This window comes from Eubalaena glacialis, chromosome 7, assembly GCF_028564815.1.
Source record: "Eubalaena glacialis isolate mEubGla1 chromosome 7, mEubGla1.1.hap2.+ XY, whole genome shotgun sequence".
Lineage (NCBI taxonomy): Eukaryota > Metazoa > Chordata > Mammalia > Artiodactyla > Balaenidae > Eubalaena > Eubalaena glacialis.
In genome coordinates this window covers 37,482,246-37,500,837 of record NC_083722.1, presented here as the reverse complement: position 1 = coordinate 37,500,837, position 18,592 = coordinate 37,482,246, and the positions used below count along the sequence as shown (strand labels likewise).

The 18,592-nt window shown below is 52.7% G+C and overlaps 1 protein-coding gene across 1 annotated transcript in view; it reads right to left on the bottom strand.

The window, feature by feature from the left end:
- Window positions 1–1,352: 1,352 nt before the first annotated feature.
- Window positions 1,353–18,592, bottom strand: part of MDGA1 (MAM domain containing glycosylphosphatidylinositol anchor 1) — a 53,183-nt gene continuing 35,943 nt past the window's right edge. Inside the window, exons 7-17 of the mRNA XM_061195094.1 lie at window positions 16,844–17,173; window positions 13,665–13,961; window positions 12,243–12,527; window positions 10,439–10,590; window positions 9,424–9,601; window positions 9,157–9,180; window positions 8,007–8,159; window positions 7,516–7,650; window positions 2,744–2,874; window positions 2,417–2,525; window positions 1,353–1,674 (exon numbers count right to left, since the gene is read on the bottom strand). Of these exons, the coding sequence (XP_061051077.1) occupies window positions 1,583–1,674; window positions 2,417–2,525; window positions 2,744–2,874; window positions 7,516–7,650; window positions 8,007–8,159; window positions 9,157–9,180; window positions 9,424–9,601; window positions 10,439–10,590; window positions 12,243–12,527; window positions 13,665–13,961; window positions 16,844–17,173 (1,886 nt within the window). The 3' untranslated portion in view covers window positions 1,353–1,582. The remainder of the gene's footprint in view (window positions 1,675–2,416; window positions 2,526–2,743; window positions 2,875–7,515; window positions 7,651–8,006; window positions 8,160–9,156; window positions 9,181–9,423; window positions 9,602–10,438; window positions 10,591–12,242; window positions 12,528–13,664; window positions 13,962–16,843; window positions 17,174–18,592) is intronic.

The window sequence follows — 18,592 nt, the reverse complement described above, 5'->3', positions numbered from 1 at the left end:
AGCAGCTTGAGACTACAGAACAGGGCTGAAGCGGCATATTTGGCCAGCACTCCACAAACATTCATGTCACTCATGAAGATGGACATACTGACATACGCAGGCACTCACAAGAGCCGGGGGTTAGACCCAGCCTCACATATGGATAACTGCACACGCAGATACATATTTGCACACTCTCCTGCCAGAGATATACCCACAGTGGTACACAGACAACAGATGGGCCCACACATGCTCACACGTGCACACCCACACAGCCACATGCACACACGCGTGATGACTCACCCTGGAAGGGGTTGGGCCTCCTCTCTCCCATGGACCGCTAGGAGGGGGGCTCAGGGATGATGGTGAGGAGGAGGTCTAGGTCCCATCATGTCTGTCTCAGTCTCCCAACCCAGGACCAAGGGCACGGAGCCCTTTCCCAGTTTTGGGGCACAAGGCTCAGCTCCCAGGGAACACGGTGACCAGCAACTGCCCCACACACCACCACCAGCTCTACAAACCCCTCCTCCTTCACTGACCCTGGGCGGGGAAGGGAACAGCCCATTAGACAGTGCTTTGCGGTGGAGGAGGACAGGGCAGCCCCCTACACACACCCCATCCAGAGCACCCCTTCATGGCAAGTATATAAGAAATGGAGGTTCCACTCTACTCCTAAAATCAATGTCCAACATGGGGGCGTGAAATCATAAAAGCAGGACTTCTCCTTTGCCCCTCTCAGAGGCAAGCCTCACCCCAGAAAATAGCTTGGCCACCACCCCTCCCCCCTGGCTCAGCTGGGGGCTGAGGTTAGGCCAGCTGAACAGGGCAGGGGCTGTGCTCTCAGGAATACAGCTGCTTGTGGGGTGGGGTGCAGTGGGATGGGGAGGGTGGGGAAGGGGTCAGTCTCCAGACTGTCCGGGCCCAAAACCCTGCGCTAGGTCCCTTCGAAGGGGGCACAGTGAGGGGGGGGATATGACGTCCCAGGAATGAATGGGTCAGGGGATATGGGTGGCCTGGGCTCTCCGGCTTCTGGCCTTCGCTCTGGGAACAGAGTTGTGTGCAGCTGGTGCCTCATGTCAGAGTCAGTCCCGCTTGGTCCCCTCTGACCCCGGCCTCCTCCATCCCAGGGGGCCCCAGAGTCCAGCCAAGGGCAGGGCTCCTGTGTCTGCTCCCCTTCTGGCTCCTTCTGGTAAAGCCATGGGGCTGAGCTCAGCCTTGAGTCAGGGACAGGGGAAGGTCAGAAACACACCACAGGTGCAGCCAGGACAAGGCCTACGTGGCGCCGAGGTCCCTGGGGTGGTGGATGCCATTCAGGCGAGTCCCCTGTCTCTGCAGCAAAGAAGGTGCTGGCAGGTCAGATAGAAACTTGTGCTTTAATATATGTGTGTGTGTGTGAGTGTGTGCGTGTGTCGAACAAACGTCTCCGGGGCCTCAGTGCTGGGCCGCTGTCCTTGTTCTCTGCTCATCCTCACAGCCAATGCAGGCCCCCTCACTGGCGGGCGGCTCTGCCCCTGGGCACCCCGGCTGGCATGGGGTCAGTCTTTGGTACGATGCGGACACTTTGGTGTGCCGGGGGCGGGGTGGGGGGACCACGAAGCGCTCATCATCTCTGCAACGCCAAGAGGAAGATGGCCACGGGCCCCCAGAGCTGTGGGCGGGGCTGCCAGGCGGCTCCACTGCCCGGCATCACCACCACTGTGACGGGAAAAAGAAGGGAGACAGGCCAGGGCTCCGGTCAGCTCAGCAGGGCCAGGGAGGAGCAGCCAGCAGGCCACGGGAGGGCTGTTCCTCTGCCCCCTCTCTGTGCTCACAGACACACTCGTAAGGCATGAGGTGGTATGCTCTGCCTGCTGGGTCCAAATCCTGGCTCTGTGGCTCACTAAGTAAGACACAGAGCAATTCACTCAACCTCAGTGGCCTCAGTTTCCTCGTTTGTAAAATGAGTCTAACAGGAAGAGCCACCCAGAGGACTGCTGTGAGAAATAAATGAGATCACGCATATACAGGTGTTTGTACCTTGCCTGGTACATCGTAATCACTTGGTAAACTCCAGCTGTTATTATTGCAAACACCTGGCCCCCAGTGGCGGAGGGGGAGGGGTACACATTCACACCTGGACACACACACACACACACACACACACACACACGTACCCAGACACAGACGCTGCTACTGTAGCTGCTACTGTAAACTTAGTAAGCTCACAGGAGGGTCTGGTGGTCTCAATGTCCTCCATACGGCCCACAGCCCGAGCCAGGGTGGGGCCCAAGGTGGGTACCAAACACACCAGCAGCTGTTCCCACAGTCATCAGCACATGCATCCCATCACCCAGCCACTCTGAACCCCAATTCAGACAGCAACGCCTCCCCTGACACAGGTACCCACCCACACAGTCCCCCAGAGATTCAGCACCCCCGCCCTCTTTCCATCCTGCACCTTTATTGGGATCCATCTGCTTCCTGGGACACTCTCCCTTCTTCAGTGTGACGTCATCTATGGCGATATCCCCCAGGTAGCCCGAGCCTCGAACCCCCTCAAAAATAATCTGGGGTGGGGTCAGAGAGCAGGGAGCAGGGATGAGGGAGGTTCTGCACCACAGACTCCCAGCCCTTAGCCTCCGTCTCCCTGGAAGGCCCCCCATCCCCGCAAGCTTTCCTCCTCAGCTCCTGGGAGCAAGCCCTGGGCCCTCCTGAGGGCTCCCTGGCTGGAGCGATGGCCCAGGGCCTGGAGAGCTGTGAGGAGCCCTGGGTCCAGCAGACTCACCTGGAAGGGCCCGCTGGGGTTGATGGGCACATGCGCCTGCTGCCACACGTTGCCCTTATTGCCACTGAGGGACCAGGCATGCGTGTCCAGTGCCCCTCTGTTCCGGGACCGCACCAGGAGGTTGAGGGAGCCTGTGGTGGGTGTGAGGAGAGGGGGCAGTGAGGGGGCACCCTCACCTTTCCCCATTCACCAGGCTCAACTCCCTACCACTGCCCGCAGCACAGTCCCCGCTGGACAGGACACTCTCCCCATCGCAGACTGGCTCGGTGTCCTGTTATCCCAGAGGGGACCTCAGCATGGGAAAGAAAGGGGACAGCAGTAGGGCTTCCATTTATCAGGACGATTGGCAAATTTTCTTTCATTTCTTCCTTTCCTTCCTAATCAGCTAATTCCCCCCCCACACTCACTCACTCACACACACAAACACACCCACACACAGCACGCTTCCCCCCTCTAGACAGGGGAGTTGTCCCAGGACACTGGGGCCCATATCTGAACACAGAGCAGGATTCCCGAAGCACGTAATGCACACGCTTGGTGGTACAAGATACATGCAATGATTTTTGGAGGTACAGGAACGGACTTTAAAAATTTAACACCGGGAGGGTGGCGGGTGGGTGAAATGGGTGAAGGGACTAAAAAGGTACGAACTTCAAGTTATAAAATAAATAAGTTCTGAGGATGTAATGTACAGCATGGTGACCATAGTTAATAATACTGTATTGCATATTTGAAAGTTGCTAAGAGAGTAGACCTTAAAAGTTCTCATCCTAAGAAAAAAAATTCTGGTGATGGTTGTTAACTAGACTTATTGTGGTGATTGTTTTGCAATATGCACAAATGTCAAATCATTATGTTGTACATATGAAACTAATATAATGTCCATTATACCTCAGTGAAAAATTTCATACTTATATATATGTTTTAAGAGGTGAATAAAGCTAGCGTTTCAAACCCACAACTTCTCTAATATTGATGCTTAGGACAAAGCTAAGAAAAAAGGAGTGAGTTGATTTAAAGAAAGATATTAGTATAGGTGCTACATAGCTGTGGTAAAATGTGAAATTTTGGAGGTATTAGCCTAGGGGTGCTGAGCCCCTTTGCCCACAGACCCAGGGGCCTGGGATTGTGGAGATGCTGAGGGGCAATGGAAGAGAAGGAAGGGATCAGGCCTTGATGAAGAGCACCCAGGCAATGTCATGCCCCCTCGCCAGTTCTTCTAGCGTATCTCAAGCCCCCTATGACATAAAGACTTGGCTCAGAGAGAAGGGGAATCAATCTTAGATGGCACCTGGTAGCTGGCATTTCCATGGCACTGTCCCAGACAAAGCCACACCATCTGTGACACCAGATAGACGGACCCCCAGTGTGGGAGGGCCACCAAATGTTACCTGCCTGAGATTAAAGGAGTTGGCTTGGACCTAGGAGAGCCAGTGAGACACAAGGACTGGGGACAGCTGGTGCCCAGAGCTGCCAGGTGGGGTGGGAGGGGAGGGGAGAGGAGGGACCAGGACAGCAAGAAACACCCACCTCTCCCCAGCAGCAGACCCAGGCCTGGGGGAGGAGCAAACAAAGGTTCAAGGCATGTGGAGAACCCTCACCAGCAGACGGGGCCCTGAGAGGGCTGAAGCCAGCACCCAGTGGGCCGGGAGATGCCACACTGGCTTAGGCAGGGCCCAAGCCCCAGTGACTTTTGGGCTTCTCACCAGCCCCAAAGGGACCTCCCTCTCTTCCCCTTCCTGAAGATCTTCCCCGGTTCCAATCCCCCAACCTCCAGGGTCCAACCTCAATCTCCAAACCGTTTCTTCCTCCTCCACCACCCTGCCCCAAGGACCCTAATGGGGGAACCCCACCTTTTCACTACTCAAACCAAAATTGAATTTTTGCCCCCTTCCCTGATCATCCCACCAGCTCCAAGATCTCCCCTCTTCCTGACAGCGTTTCACAGGGTCAGCCAGGGCCTTAAGGGTGCCTGCTCACTACATTCTTCCCTATCTTCCTGTCACCTCCAAAGCCACACTGAGTTATATGTTGCAGCCTGGACACAGTCCAGCTTTCCAGACTCTGGGCTTTTGCCTGGGTTGTTCCCACTGCTTGAGATGCCCTCCCCTACTATGTTCCCCTGACCAAATCCTTTTTGTGCTTCAAGCCCTCTCTGAAATGTCACCTCCTCCAAGAAGTCTTCCCAGGCTTGAGCTGGGAGCCCTCTGTGTTTCCTGTGAACTCTGAGACCTTAAACTGCAGCTCCCCATGCCCAGACCACTCCCTGCTCTACAGTGTGGCAGTTATTGGGATTCATATCTTCTCTCCCTATTTGGCTCCTGAGGGAAAGTCCCCAACAAATTCCTATCTGTTCTCAATATTTGAATGCTCAATGAAGAACTTTCCATCACTGTCATCAGGACTGACTGAAAAGAGGCTTCTCAGGGTAAGAAGTCACCTCAGGGTTCATCAAGCCCAGCCCTCCCTACCTCCCCATCATTCATTCATTCCTTCATTCATCTAATTGAGCAGGCACTATTCTAGACACCAGAGACACATCCATGAATAAGATAAAGAACTCTGCTTCCTGAAGCTTATGCTCTTTTGGCAGTAAGCACTATAAAGAAAATAATGCAGGAAAGGGATACAGAGGTATTTTACATGGGGCTGTCAGGGACCCCTCCAAGGAGGCCTGAATGAGGGGAGGGGAAGAACATTCTAGGTGGGGGGAAATATCACAAGCAAAGGCTTCTAAGGCCTCAAGTACTTAAAGAAAAGCAAGGAGACCGGTGTGCTTGAACTGAGTAGAGTCAGGGGAGAGCAGCAGAAAATGAGGTCAGAGAAGCAGGCAGGGGCGGATCCGGTACGGGAGGCCTAGAGAAGATGGTGATGGAAGGGGGCCGAGCAGGGGAGTAACATGACCTGGGACAGGGGTCACCTCCACAGCATCCCTGCTGGACAGTCCTCCTGTCCAGGTACAGGATAGCCCATTCCTTTGCTGGGAAGATCTGATACTTATAGGCTCTTCCTCAGGTGGAATTCAAACCTGCCTCCCAGAAGCTTTCAGTGACTGGTGTTTGTCCCACCTGCTGGGGGACACCAAGCAAGCTCTGGAGTACAGACGGCTCCCCCAGGGCTTTCTCTGCTCCCAGGCACCTGGGCATCCCAGCTCTTAAGGCTTGATCTCCCAGGGCCCTACTGTGTCCAACATGCTCTTCTTGCCAGCTGGGTCCCCCGTGCCCCTCCTGAGCTGAGGATAAAATGACCAACTGTCCTGGTTTGCCTGGCATGTGGGACTTCTGGTGTTAAAAGTGGGAAAGGCTGGGGCAAACCAGGAGTGGTTTGAAGTGGTTACTCTAGCTGGGCAGGGAGGTCCTGGTCACCCTCACCCCCACCTACCCCACAGGAAGCTTCTCACGAAGTCCATACCCAGTCATGGGTGAACTGGATTGTGTGGATGGCCCGGGGGACCCCAGTGGATGCAGAAGGTTCCATCCCACCTCATTCTAGTTCGTCAGTTCGGCCCGACCCATCACTCTAGCTGTGGACACTTCACAGTGAGCCTTTAGGTCCACACTTGCTTAAAGTCACTTCCTCTACCATGCAGCCGAGGAAAACAATGAAGCTTTCTATGGTCTGTTAAGGCCTGATCACCAAGATGCACAGTTTAGAGGGAAAAGCAAGGCACAGAACAGTGTGTGTAAAATGGAGGGAAACAGAATGTATGTGTACTGGCTTCTACATGATTAAAGCATTTCTGGAAGTTTGCCCCCAAAATCTAATACATTGATTGCCTCTGGGAAGGGACTCTAGGTGGCAGGAGGACTGAGATGGGAGAGGGACTCTCCTTATGCACCCTTTTGTACCTTCTGACCTGTGCAAAATACATTACCTTTCCCGTAAATATGTAAACAAACAAACAAATAAATAAAATTAAAATTGTCATTTCCTCAGCAGAGTCTTCCATAACCAGCCCCCAGAGTCAGTCAACTATTCCTTTTATCAGTTATCTTGGCCTCTGTCCTTCTGCTGCAGACACACATCACAGTGGTCACCAAATCCTATCTGGTGCAATTAATTATTTAATGTCTGTCTCTCCCACTTGACTGTAGGTGCCAAGAGGATGAGGGATTTGTCCATCCTGTTCACTGCAGCACTAGATGCCTGGCACAGAGCAGGAGCTCTGGAAATGATGGCTGAACTGATGAGTTCATTGACTAATGTGGCACTCCTACCAGTGCCATCTCTTCCCAAAGGGCACTCCTTAGGTTCATGGTCATGCTTAGGAAGTAGTACTTCCCCTCACTGCTCACAGAGCAGCTCCCTTCCAACCCTGTGTTTAGGGCTTGGGAGAGTCAGACAGACTTGGGTTGCTGTGTGATCTTAGGCAAATGCTTAACCTCTCTGGTCTATATGGTAACACCTCCCTCACCTGGTGGTTGTGAGGGTTAATAAGACCACAGATGCATCCCTAACCCAGGATGTCACCTGGCACCTGGCAGGCACTCAATACATGCAACCTCTTAGCTGATTTCTCCATCCCCTCCAAGACTCATCCTGGTGGATCCATTTTCTTTGCAGACTCAGGAAGCCTTGATCATCTCAAAACCTCAGACAAGCTGGCTCTGGACTTCCCCCTTGCCCAGATTCTGCTCATATTCCCTACAAGGATCTGTGATTCGGCCAACTTGGGATGCCCAGGCCTTACCCGGGCCAGTCCCCAGCTTCCTGTGGACACCCCTCCCTGCCCCAGCACACACTCGTGCAGCTTACCTGGTCCCTCGACTCACCGATATGCTTCCCGTACATGTGGTAGAAGAAGGAGACGCAGTAGAACTTGGCGCTGGCGTTGTACAGGGGACTCACCAACCTCGCACGGTCCCCCAACTCCCGGGGCCTTGATGTCTCAATGAACATGTAGTAGCCTGCAGGGAAGGGGGAGATGTGCCAACAGCCTCCCCCTCACCCCTCCCAGGCCTCTTTCCATCTGATTCCTTTTTGGCCTTAGTATCAGCTGCCTGAATCCCAGGTGCCTCACACGACCCCACCCAGTCCTCCCTGCCTCACGGCACAACACAGGAGTCTGGGCCAGCAATTCTGAGTTCTTAGCTCTGCTGCAGTTTCTCTTCTTCCCAATCCTCTAGCAGCTCAGAGCTGTTTCTCTCCCTCAGACCGGGGCTCCCTGAGGCCGGGGCTGTGTCTCCCCTCAGACCGGGGCTCCCCAGGGCTAGGCCCCTCCCTGAAGCTGTTCTCCATTCCTAGCTGCAGGCCATGTCCTCACCCTCAGGGGTGCCACTTATGTCCGTGGGGGGACCAGTGTTGGGGGAGCGCTTGGGGTTCTGGGTGAGGGCATTCTGCCGGGTCCAGTCAAAGTTGTCTGTCAGGTCCTGGGTGTAGCCACAGATCTTCTCATCCTCAAAGTGGCAGGTGTTGTCTGTATTCAGGGCAGAGTTGGGAGGGAATGAGACAAAGAGAGTCAGCCTCCTCAAGTCCCCTGGTCCAGCTTTGCCTTCCTGGTCACCCCTGAGACAGCTCCCAAGCATCCAAGCAGCGGGCCCAGGATCCCAGGGCTTCAGAAACCAGGCAATGGAACCCCTGACAAATCTATTCCCGGAACAGGACTTCTTAATCTTTTTTGTGCCACAAACCCTTCTGGCATCTAGTGAAGTTAAGAATCTCATCTCAGAATAATTATTTAGGTGCATAAAATGAAAAACACAGGGTTACAAAGGAAATCAATTATATTGAAATACAGTTGTCAAAATATTTAAAAAATAAATTTGTGATATAATAATAAGTGGGCTTCTCTATTATCTAATTAAATCACAGGATCCAGTGTTAGGTCTAACTACTGTAGTTTGAAATACTAATAAATGGAAATGATATTTAGAGATGGCTGCAAAAACTTTTAGGTGATGTGAAAACATTGGATTTCCACTGATGACAGAGTCACAGGTAGTGATTATACCACATTCCTACATTCATCATTGAAGATGTTAAATTTCTAGAAGTTAGGGAAAATAAAGAAGTAATTGTATGCCCTTCCAGGGTCCAGTTTCATGGACCCTCCTCATCCTTTGCAGGGGTGGTCCATGGATCTCAGATTAAGGACCTCTGCCCCAGGGAACAGAGAATGTGGATTAGCCTGGTCTTTCCATTTTTCTTTTGGGGACAGTGAATGGTGCTGAGTGAGGACAAAAGGCCCTGAGTTAGAGAGATGTCCTCCTGACTCCACCCTCACTTCAAGCCTTTAAGCCCCAGAATAAATCCTGGATGCAAATATCTCCAAGCCCAGCCTTGCTCCCTTCTGCTTTTTCTGCCAACTTCTGGCCTCCACACTATTTTCTCTCTGGGTTATCTCTTGGGGTCCCTCCCACCAGGGGACCCTTTGTGTCCCTAAAGGGAAGGGGAAGTGGGTAGGGGTGTCTCACCTGACAGATTGGGAGAGTTGATGGCTGAGAAAGCAAGCAGGAAAACCAAGTCAGAACCAAGGTGTGGGGCTGTGCAGAGGGTGCCTGGGCTTAGGAACAGGGTCCCCAGAGTAGGCCTGGGGGCCAGAGGCTCCTGGCCTGCAGTGACAGAGTAGGACACTGCACATTGGAGAACCCCAAGCTCAGGAACCACGTGGGGAATATGGAGGGGTCCCCTGGGCATGAGATGGGCCCACCTATCCCACCACCACAGCCACCACCACCTACGCTCTGTGTAGTGGATGATGCGGGAGGCCGTATCTCCAGCCCCGAAAGTGGTATAGGGCGTGAGGCGGACCTCGTAGCTGTGGGGCACTCGGAGGTCGGTCAGGATGTACTCCAGCAGCTGCCCCTTCTCCACATGCCGCACCGGGATGGCCTTCACCATGGCGTTTTGCTGATTCAACTGTAGATACAGGGAGTTCCCAGATGCCCGACACCCTCCACCTAAGCACCAGCCCAGGCCCTGGTGTGACTTTGGGGGGCAGCGTAGGGGAGCAGAAAGAGCAAAGGACTAGGAAGCCAGGGCCTCAGTTTCCTCATCTGTAAGATAGAGCAATCACCCCTTCCATGCCCACCTCCCAGGGCTGTCTTAATAATAAGTGATAGTAACACGTATTGAAAAATTAATGTGTGCTAGGCACTGTTCTAAATGCTTTGCAATTATTAACTCATTTAATCCTCAAAATAATGATCCTATCAGTTGGAATAGTATAATTACCCCCGTTTTACAGATGAAGAAACTGAGTCCAAACAGATGTAGCTTGCCCAAGTTAATACAGAACAGAATTTTAGCTTAGGCAGTCTGCCTCAGAGTCACACTCTTACCCTCCACCCAACTACCCCTTAGTCTGGGCAGAACCACATGCAATTAGACTGGACTCGAGACTCGTATAGTGGCTCTGGGCTTGTGTCCTAGAGACTCTGTAGATGAGACTTAAGCTCATGCTTTAAGCTTCTGATATAAGAGTAGATTCTCTGTTTTCTGAGCAGGACTGGCTTTGCCCCCCTTCCCCCACATGAACCCAGCAGACCCCTGCCTGATTCTCAGGGCTGTGCCCAGAGCATGGGTTCAAAGGGGACAGGTCCCTAGAGCCTCCCAGCTCCTGTGTTCAGAACACTTTTTCCCTGGGTCTGAAGAGTTATCTATAAGATGGTCAATGTGTCTCCAACCCCTTCCCCCTGGCTTGATGAGCATTCCCAGGGCCAGCCTGCACCTGAGCCCCTGTCCCCCTTGGCCCACCTGGCGGACACTGAGTCTGTAGTTGAGCACAGGGTCGACAGCGTCCGGCTCCCTCTGGGTCCACTGCAGCACGTAGGAGTAATTCTTGGACAGCTTGTGGCTGCGGGTGGGGTTGGGGGTGTCGAAGTAAAACTCCGGGCTGTAGGCTTTGGCTGAGAGGGCCGGGAGGGGGGCATGGGGCCGTGAGGGACGGGGGATGAGGAGAGACACAGAAAGACGAGGTGCGGGAGAGGGCAACAGAAGAGGATGCGTGGTGCAGAGAAAGGGTGGGGGGGGGGAGACAAAAAGAAGGAATATTGTGAGGAGAGGAGATGGTGGGAGAAGAGGAGATTGGGGAGAATGAGGGGTAGGCGGGAAGGTGGGAGATGGAGGAAAGGGAGATTGGGAATCCAAGAGGTGGTATTGGTGAGAATGGAGTAGAAAGGCCAAGGAAAGGACGGAAAAGAGAAATGTGAGAAGACACAGAGAAGGGATATTAGAGAAGACACAGGGGAAGAGAATTGGATAGAAGACACCAAGAAGGGTCAAGGATTTTGAGGTAGAAGGAAGGGAAGAGAGATAGAGAGCAGCCAGAAGGTGGGGAGACAGGGAAAGTGTGGGAGAACAGGGGAGGGGGAAGGAGGTGGGAAATGTCACAGGGGCCTCTGGCTGGCAGGGCTGGGTGGGGTGGGGAGGGGCTGGGGAGGGGTTGGGGAGGTGGCCAGTGACCTGTGGCCCTAGCCCCCCACTGTTGAGTGAGGTGATCCAAACAAGAGCTAAAGGGGCACCCAGTCAGTCAGAGGTTGTTGGGAGAGCGGGGGTGCAGTAAAATGGGGGACAGGCACACCTGGGGCTCTCCTCTGGGGTGCTGCTTCTGACAGGGTACCGGCTCTCCCCAAGGGAGGAAGAGAGGGGAGTGGGTCTGGCCTTTCCCCTCCACTCTCACCACGACGTTCCCTCCTTTCTGACCCACCCACACCCATGTGCAGCCCCAAAATGCCCACCTGAATGACATGAAGAGATGGGGCTGAAAGGGATTTCTGGGCACCGAGGGGCCTGAACCTCTAGAGTGACAGCTCAGGAAATGTGTGCTGGCTGGCCCAGCGCCACCCACGACGTTCCAGAGAAGCTGTTGAGGCGCTTCTTCCCTTCTCTAAGCTACAGCTCAGGCCCCTCACATTGGGCCCGCAGTCAGGAAGAGATTTCCTATCTGCAGCCTCTAGGGCCAAGGACGAAGGAGGAGGGGCTTGAGAAGTGACGGCTGAGATGCCACGGTGCCCAGGGCTTGAGCGGGTCGGTCTAAACCTGACGTGGACAGGGCTGGAGGGAAAGCGATGCCTGCTACTCAAACAGGTGGAAGCAGACAGCTGGAAGGGGTGGAGCCTATGCCTCATGTAGGCGGGGCGTAAGCCAGATGTGAATGGGCCTTTAAAGGCAAGGGCCCATACCTAGTGCTCCTGGGGCTAGAGGGCCGAAGTCTAGGCCTGGTGAAGGGAGCGGGCCTGTCAGATGCCAGGAGCCGGGCAAGCTAAAACAGGCGAGGCTTAGGCCAAGTCGAGGCGGGCCTCTAAAGGGGAAGGCCTAGACCTAGAGTGGGCAAGTGGAGGGTTCAGGGCTGTGAGAGGAGGTCCTGGATATATCCGGGAGGCCTGCGCGGGATCTGTACCTGGCATGGGCGGGTCCTGCAAAGGCAGGGCCCTAAACCAGGCGCAGTTGGGCCGGAAAGGGCGGGGCCCCAGGCCGAGCCTCGGCAGGGCTGGGGTTGGGGCGGAGCCTGGCCCCAGGTGGGCGGGGTTGGCTGGGGCGGGGCAGTCGGGACACTCACCCGAGACCTGGAAGAGGCAGGCAGCCGAGCCCACGTCGTTGGAGACGCTGCACTCGTAGCTGCCGCTGCTGTCGCGGGTGACGGCGTCGAGGCGCAGCTCGGAGTGGTCGGGGGCCTCGGCGGCGACGGGGACAGCAGGCGGCGGAGGCAGCAGTTGCCCTTTGAAGCGCCACACAGCCGAGGAGATGCGCTGGGGGCTGCCTCGAAGCAGCGAGCAGCGCAGCAGCACTGGCCGGCCCAGTGCCTGGCGCACGTCCTGGGAGCTGGGCTCCACCTCCGGCGGGACTGGGGGCGGGGGCGGCGGTCAGCGGGGCCTCTCCCCACCGAGTGGGGTCTGAGGAGCGGCCCCATGGGGAGGCGACGTACTCGCCCCTACTCCCGCCACCCCTCCGCCCACCACCCAGCATCCTGGAAGGGTCTCAGGGCAGATACACACTCACAACATACAAAATAGCCACACTCATACCTCCCCGACCTGCAGATACCTACTCCTTCCCGGCCAAAACCTCCAGCCGAGCTTCCCAGACTGGGCCTCTATTCATGCCTCAAATGGTCCCCTCACCCTCCTTGTAATGAAAAGCAGCATAACGTCGGGATTTAGAGCATGATCTCCGGAGCTAGACAGCTTAGGTTCAAACCCCAGCTCTGCCTTTAACTAGCTGTGAGATCTTAGGCAAGTTACTTAACATCTGTGTGACTCGGTTTCCCTATTTGTAAAAATGGGTGAATAACAGAATCTATACATAGGGCTGTGGAGGGCTAGATGAGTTAGGGCATTAAAACACTCAGTGCGGGCTTCCCTGGTGGTGCAGTGGTGGAGAATCTGCCTGCCAATGCAGGGGACATGGGTTCGAGCCCTGGTCTGGGAAGATCCCACATGCCGCGGAGCAACTGGGCCCGTGAGCCACAATTACTGAGCCTGCGCATCTGGAGCCTGTGCTCCACAACAAGAGAGGCCGCGATAGTGAGAGGCCCGCGCACCGCGATGAAGAGTGGCCTCTGCTTGCCACAACTAGAGAAAGCCCTCGCACAGAAACGAAGACCCAATACAGCCATAAATTAATTAATTAATTAATTAAAAAAAACAGTGCTTGGCACGTGGTAAGTTAACTCTCGTCATTACACTATCAGAGGCAGTGTGTTCCCTTGAAGGTTCCTTCCTCCTTCCAACTCCCATTTTCACTTGGCAAAATCAGTTATTTCTTTGCTCACTGGGTCCCTGGGAATGAAGATGGAGTAGAAGTGCGGCAAGGGTCATGGACCTCCATGTCTTAGAGCACGGGGGTCAAGGAGGGTTTAGGGGTATCAGCAGAGGGGTTTGGTTGGACCAGGGTGGGTGAAGGGGTGAAGAGGGGGCAGGCCTGACTGTAAACCGGGAGGGACAGCTCTGGACGGTAGTCTGGGTGGGGCGGTGGGACTCACACTGCACGTTCAGCTGCACCTGGGCCTCGCGGGGGCGCACGTTGAAGCCATTATAGCGAGCCGTCTGGCAGCGGTAGGTCCCACTCATGTCGCGGCTCACGCGCTCCAGCCGCAGCTTCCCGTCCGAGGTCTCCTCGAGGGTCAGCCCCGAGGGCAGCAACGCAGCGTCCTTGTCCACACGGGACCAAAGCACAGGCGGCCGCGGCTTGCCCCGCACCTCGCACTGCAGCTCGGCGGGCGAGCCCTCGCGCACGGTCACCACGGCCCTGCCCTTGGGCACGCTGATGGTGGGAGGCACTGCGGGGCAGGGAAGAGGTAGGAGCGGGGTTAGAGTTTCCCCTCACCGCCCCCCCCATCCCCCGGCCTCTGTTCTGGGGCTCCTGCTTCCCTCCCACTAAGTGCGAGCCTCCCTTTCCCATCCCCGATGTTCCACAGATCCTGCAGTATCTTCAAAGCAGAACTCCCCTCCTCAAATCCTCTCCACCTCCTGGGTCTCTACCTCAAGGTCTCCCAACTCAGAAAGAGTGTTGAAGTCGTCCAGGCCAATTCTTTCTATCCCCTTAACCCCCACATTACTAAGTTTGGGGGATTCCACCTTTAATTTATTTATTTGGGGGGGTTCCACTTTTTAAATAGTTGCGCTAAATATCTTCTCCCTCAATCCCCTCCTTCCTGCCTGCTGGCCCTGCTCTAGTGAAAGCCTCCATCTTCTCTTTCTGGAGTGTTATCACAGGTTGGTAGTCTGTCCCCCAACATCCTTACCCTTTCTTCAAAAGTGAAAGAATATCTGGGCTTTAGCAGGACACACAGCCAGAATAAAGACTGTATTTCCCAGCCTGCCTTATGGCTAGCTGTGGTCACGTGACTAAATCCTGGCCAAGGTGGTGTGAGTCTTTAAAGGGAGAGGCAGTGCCTCTCTTCCTCCCTGCAGGCTGGAATGCAGACTGATGGCTGCAGCTGGCACTGCCATCGTGGACGAGGGGGCACATGCTAAAGATAACAGAAAAGCAAGACAAGATGGAGCCTGGGGCTCTGAGGATTTGGTGGAGCAGAGCCACTATTCCAGCCTGGACTGCTCACTTTTACATAAAGAAGAAATACACATCTAGCTCATTTAAAGGCACCATTATTTAGGTTTTTTTCTGTTATTCACAGCCAAACCTAATCCAACCCAACACATTGCCCAAATTAAGGGTCTTTTAAAGACTTCCATGGGTCTCTTCCCATATCACATCAAACAAATTAAATGTCTACATTAAATATAAATCGTAAATAACTCTACAAGGCAAGCTGAAGTCCAGTTATCTAGTTAGCATAATTTATACTCTGTAAACATTTATACATTTATTGGCTTTAATTCTGCAGTTTTCCCTTTGTATTTTGGAGCCAGTTAATTTATTTTTCCAATTCTAAACCGTCTACACAGGTCCTTAAAAAGCTTCTATGCCCTAAGCATCAAGCTGACGAGTGAAATGAAGGAAGTGGCCCTGTACCCCACTGATTTCCCTGTTTCTAAAACACCCCAGCTCCCAACCCTTCTGTGCCCCCACAAGATAAAGGGCTGTCCCCCCATTTTGAGGCCATACTGCCCTCAGGTTAAAGCTCAAACTGCTTGGCTCTTCTAACAAGGCCCTTGTGCTCTGGCCTCTGTCGACCCCCAGCCTCATCTTCCTTTCCCATCCTGTGTTCCAGCTGTGGGATCCACTTGTAAGGAACATACTTCCTGGACACAGCAAGTCTCATATGCCTTGGGGGCTCCCTGTCCCTCCTCTCATGGGCTTGAGCATGGGCAAATGCTCACATGGAAAATGGCTCCTCTAAGAAGCCTTCCCGGACGACCCCGGGCAGCCTGGTACTCCTCTTGTGCCCCCAGGATGCTCTGCAGACCCACCTTTAGCTCCTGAGTCTTATCTAAGGTTTGTCCTTCCTTTTCCTCCACCTTGCCTGACCCTTCTGCAACAGGTCTATCTCTCTGTCTAGGCAGTGAGCTCTGATGATGGGGCTGTGGCATTCGTGTCTGATTTCCCAGCTCCTCACCCCAGACATGGCTCTGTGATTTGCAAAATGGATTTGTAGAATCTGTGGAGGCCTAGTCCACTCCCAAAGCCCAGCTCAGGTCTGTCTCCTTCTGGAAGCCTTTCCTGACACCTCCAGCGACACCTGGCCTCTCCCTGTTCAGATGTCAGGATGGGAAGAGCTTCCAAGGCCATCTGGTTCAATGTCTCATAGAGGAGAGACTGAGGTCCAGAGAGTTGAAGAGGCTTAGCCAAAGTCAGCCAGCAACTCGGTGCAAGGTACTGGGGGCTGGAGATGAGATTCCAGAGACCTTCTCCAAAGTCACTCCCTCCAAACTCTTGTAATTTTCAAAGTGTAAACCCTTCAGGGGTGGCTGAGAGCAGGTTCTGAAGTCTGGTTGCCTGGGTTTGAATCCCAGCTCCACCACTTATTGATGTGTAACCTTAGGTAAGATTCTTAAACTCTCTGAGCCTAAGTTTCCTCATCTCTAAAAACTGAAGATGAACCATCTACCCCATAAAGTAAACCATGAAGGTGAATGAGATAAATATAACATCATCAGAACACATAGTAAACACTCAGTAAATGTTGGCCATTATTTCTTTATCGTTGTTTATTATTATTGGAATAAAGACCCAAATCCTCTGCAAAATCTGGCCCCTGCCAACCTCTCCACTCTCATCTCACTCTATTCTCCCAGCCACACTCTCCTTCTTTCAGTGCGCCAAATGCTCCATGTACTTTCCTGCCTCGGTGCCTTTGCACATGCTGATTCCTTGGCCTGCTTTTCTCTTCCACCCTCCCTTTGCTCTCCTTTGCCTACTAAAATCCTGCCCCTCCCTCAGATCTCAGATCAAACCTGCTATCTTAGGAAACTCTTTCCTGACTCTCATGCATCACAGTTTGCAGTGATATATTTATTTGTGGGATGATCTGAAAAACATTTGCTACTAAGTTCAATGTGGCCTGTTTTGCCCACCACTTTACTCCAGTGCCTAGCATAATGTCTGGCATATAACAGGTGTTTAATAAATGCATATGGCATGAACAAATGGTATCCTCCTCACTGTGGCCTCCCTTTCCCAAGCTGCTGCCTCCACCTCCCCTCTGTGGGTCTCTCCAGCCCCCTCATACCTCCCTGTTGCCCCCCTCCAGCTGCCCACCTGTCTCAGAGGAGATGTTGACCTCGACGCTCAGGTCGGGCACAGGTGCCCCCGGGAAGGAAGCCACACACAGATAGGTGCCGTAGTCGCTGAAGTGTAGGTCAATGAGCTCTAGGCTGCTGGTGACAGCGGGCAACTCAGGGTCATTGCGAGTCACCAGCAGCCTCTTGGACATGCGCGCTGGCTTGCCATTCTTGAACCACTGGTAGGTCACCTTCTCCTGGGGCACTGCATCCACATGGCATGACAGCTTCAGGTCCTGGCCCAGCTGTATGTTCTCGCTCTCTTTGATCACATCTGGGGTGATCTGGAATGTGGCATTCTTCATGGCTATGGGTGGATGGGGAGGGAAAGGTGGCTGGAGCTGGCCCAAAGCCAGGGTTCCCTGTCTCACCGCCCCCATCCAGATGCAGCTTCTACCCTCCAACTGGCCTTCCTGGAGTTTGGGGGCTATGATCCCACTCCCAGGAGAAACCATCACTTTTTCTGCTTGGAAATTGTTCTCCTCTCTCAGATGTGTTTCCAAAAGTTAAAAAAAAAGCTCGCTGTAGAAAAGTGGGTTTAGTAATCAATACAGCCACTGTTGACCAAACATACACTATGAGAGGCCCTGTTCTAAGCACTGTATGTGGGTTTCCTCGTTTAGCCCATCCCACAATCTTTGAGGGAGGCATTTTGTTGTCCCTATTTTACAAAGGAGGGAAATGAGGCTCAGACAGTTTAATTCACTTGCTCAAATAAGTATTGGTAAATAGCCAATCTTGAATTCACACTCAGAGCCTGTGCTCTTAACTACTATGCTGCTTTATTTTTATCGTTGTTTTAAACCCAGAATATACAAAATACAAATTTTGGAAGGAGGCACCAGAATGTAATACTGGTTCTATCTAGAGAATGGGACTGAGGGAAATTGAGGGGAAATTTTTAACTTGCCCTTTTGCGCTGTTTAGCTCTTTGCAACAAGTTTGTGTCATAAAAAAAAAAAAAAAGACCAATACAATCATTTTACATGCAATTACATAAAAATACAAAGTTTAGAAAGAAAATGGTCTGGCCTCCTTTAAAAATCTAAATATTGTTTTATGTATGCCAAGAGTTAGACAGAATTCTTAATATTAGGTGCTCATTGGAAAGGACTCTGGTACAACAGCCATAAATCAGGACTGGGCTGAGTGAAGCAGGCTGTATGTCACCCCGAGAGGTGACCACAAGTATTTGATGAAAATGGCAATCTTATCAACCCAGGTTTTAAAGGGCTTATGGATCAGGTGGGGAAGAACAATCTTCTGATGGGAGAAGTACCATCAAAGGAAACAGTAGTCATTAGATGACCACAGTTTGACTATTATCTTTCTCACTACTTAATCATAATTAAGTAAAAAGTCATAGAGAGCTAGCTTCTCTTGGTGAGGAGAGTCAGGGAGAGACTGGTCAGTGACAGATGAACAAAGAAGAGTGTTCATCAGAAAATGCTCAACTGAATTTGACAGAAGCTGTATCTTACTTTCAAGTGCTAAAGAGCTGGAAACAAGCCTGGATCTTTAAAAAAATTTTCTTTAAAATAAATTTTAAAACAACCACCTAAAGCTGCACAAGCAGAAGAATTTAAAGTTTTCTCCTTAAAGCAGAGTAGTAAAATCAAGATCTTATCGAGCAGTTAATGATAATTACTGAGGCTGAAGTTTAGTTAGGAAAGTATTTGTACTTCTTTATATTGTGCTCCAAGTTTTAATCATTTTTACATTTAGT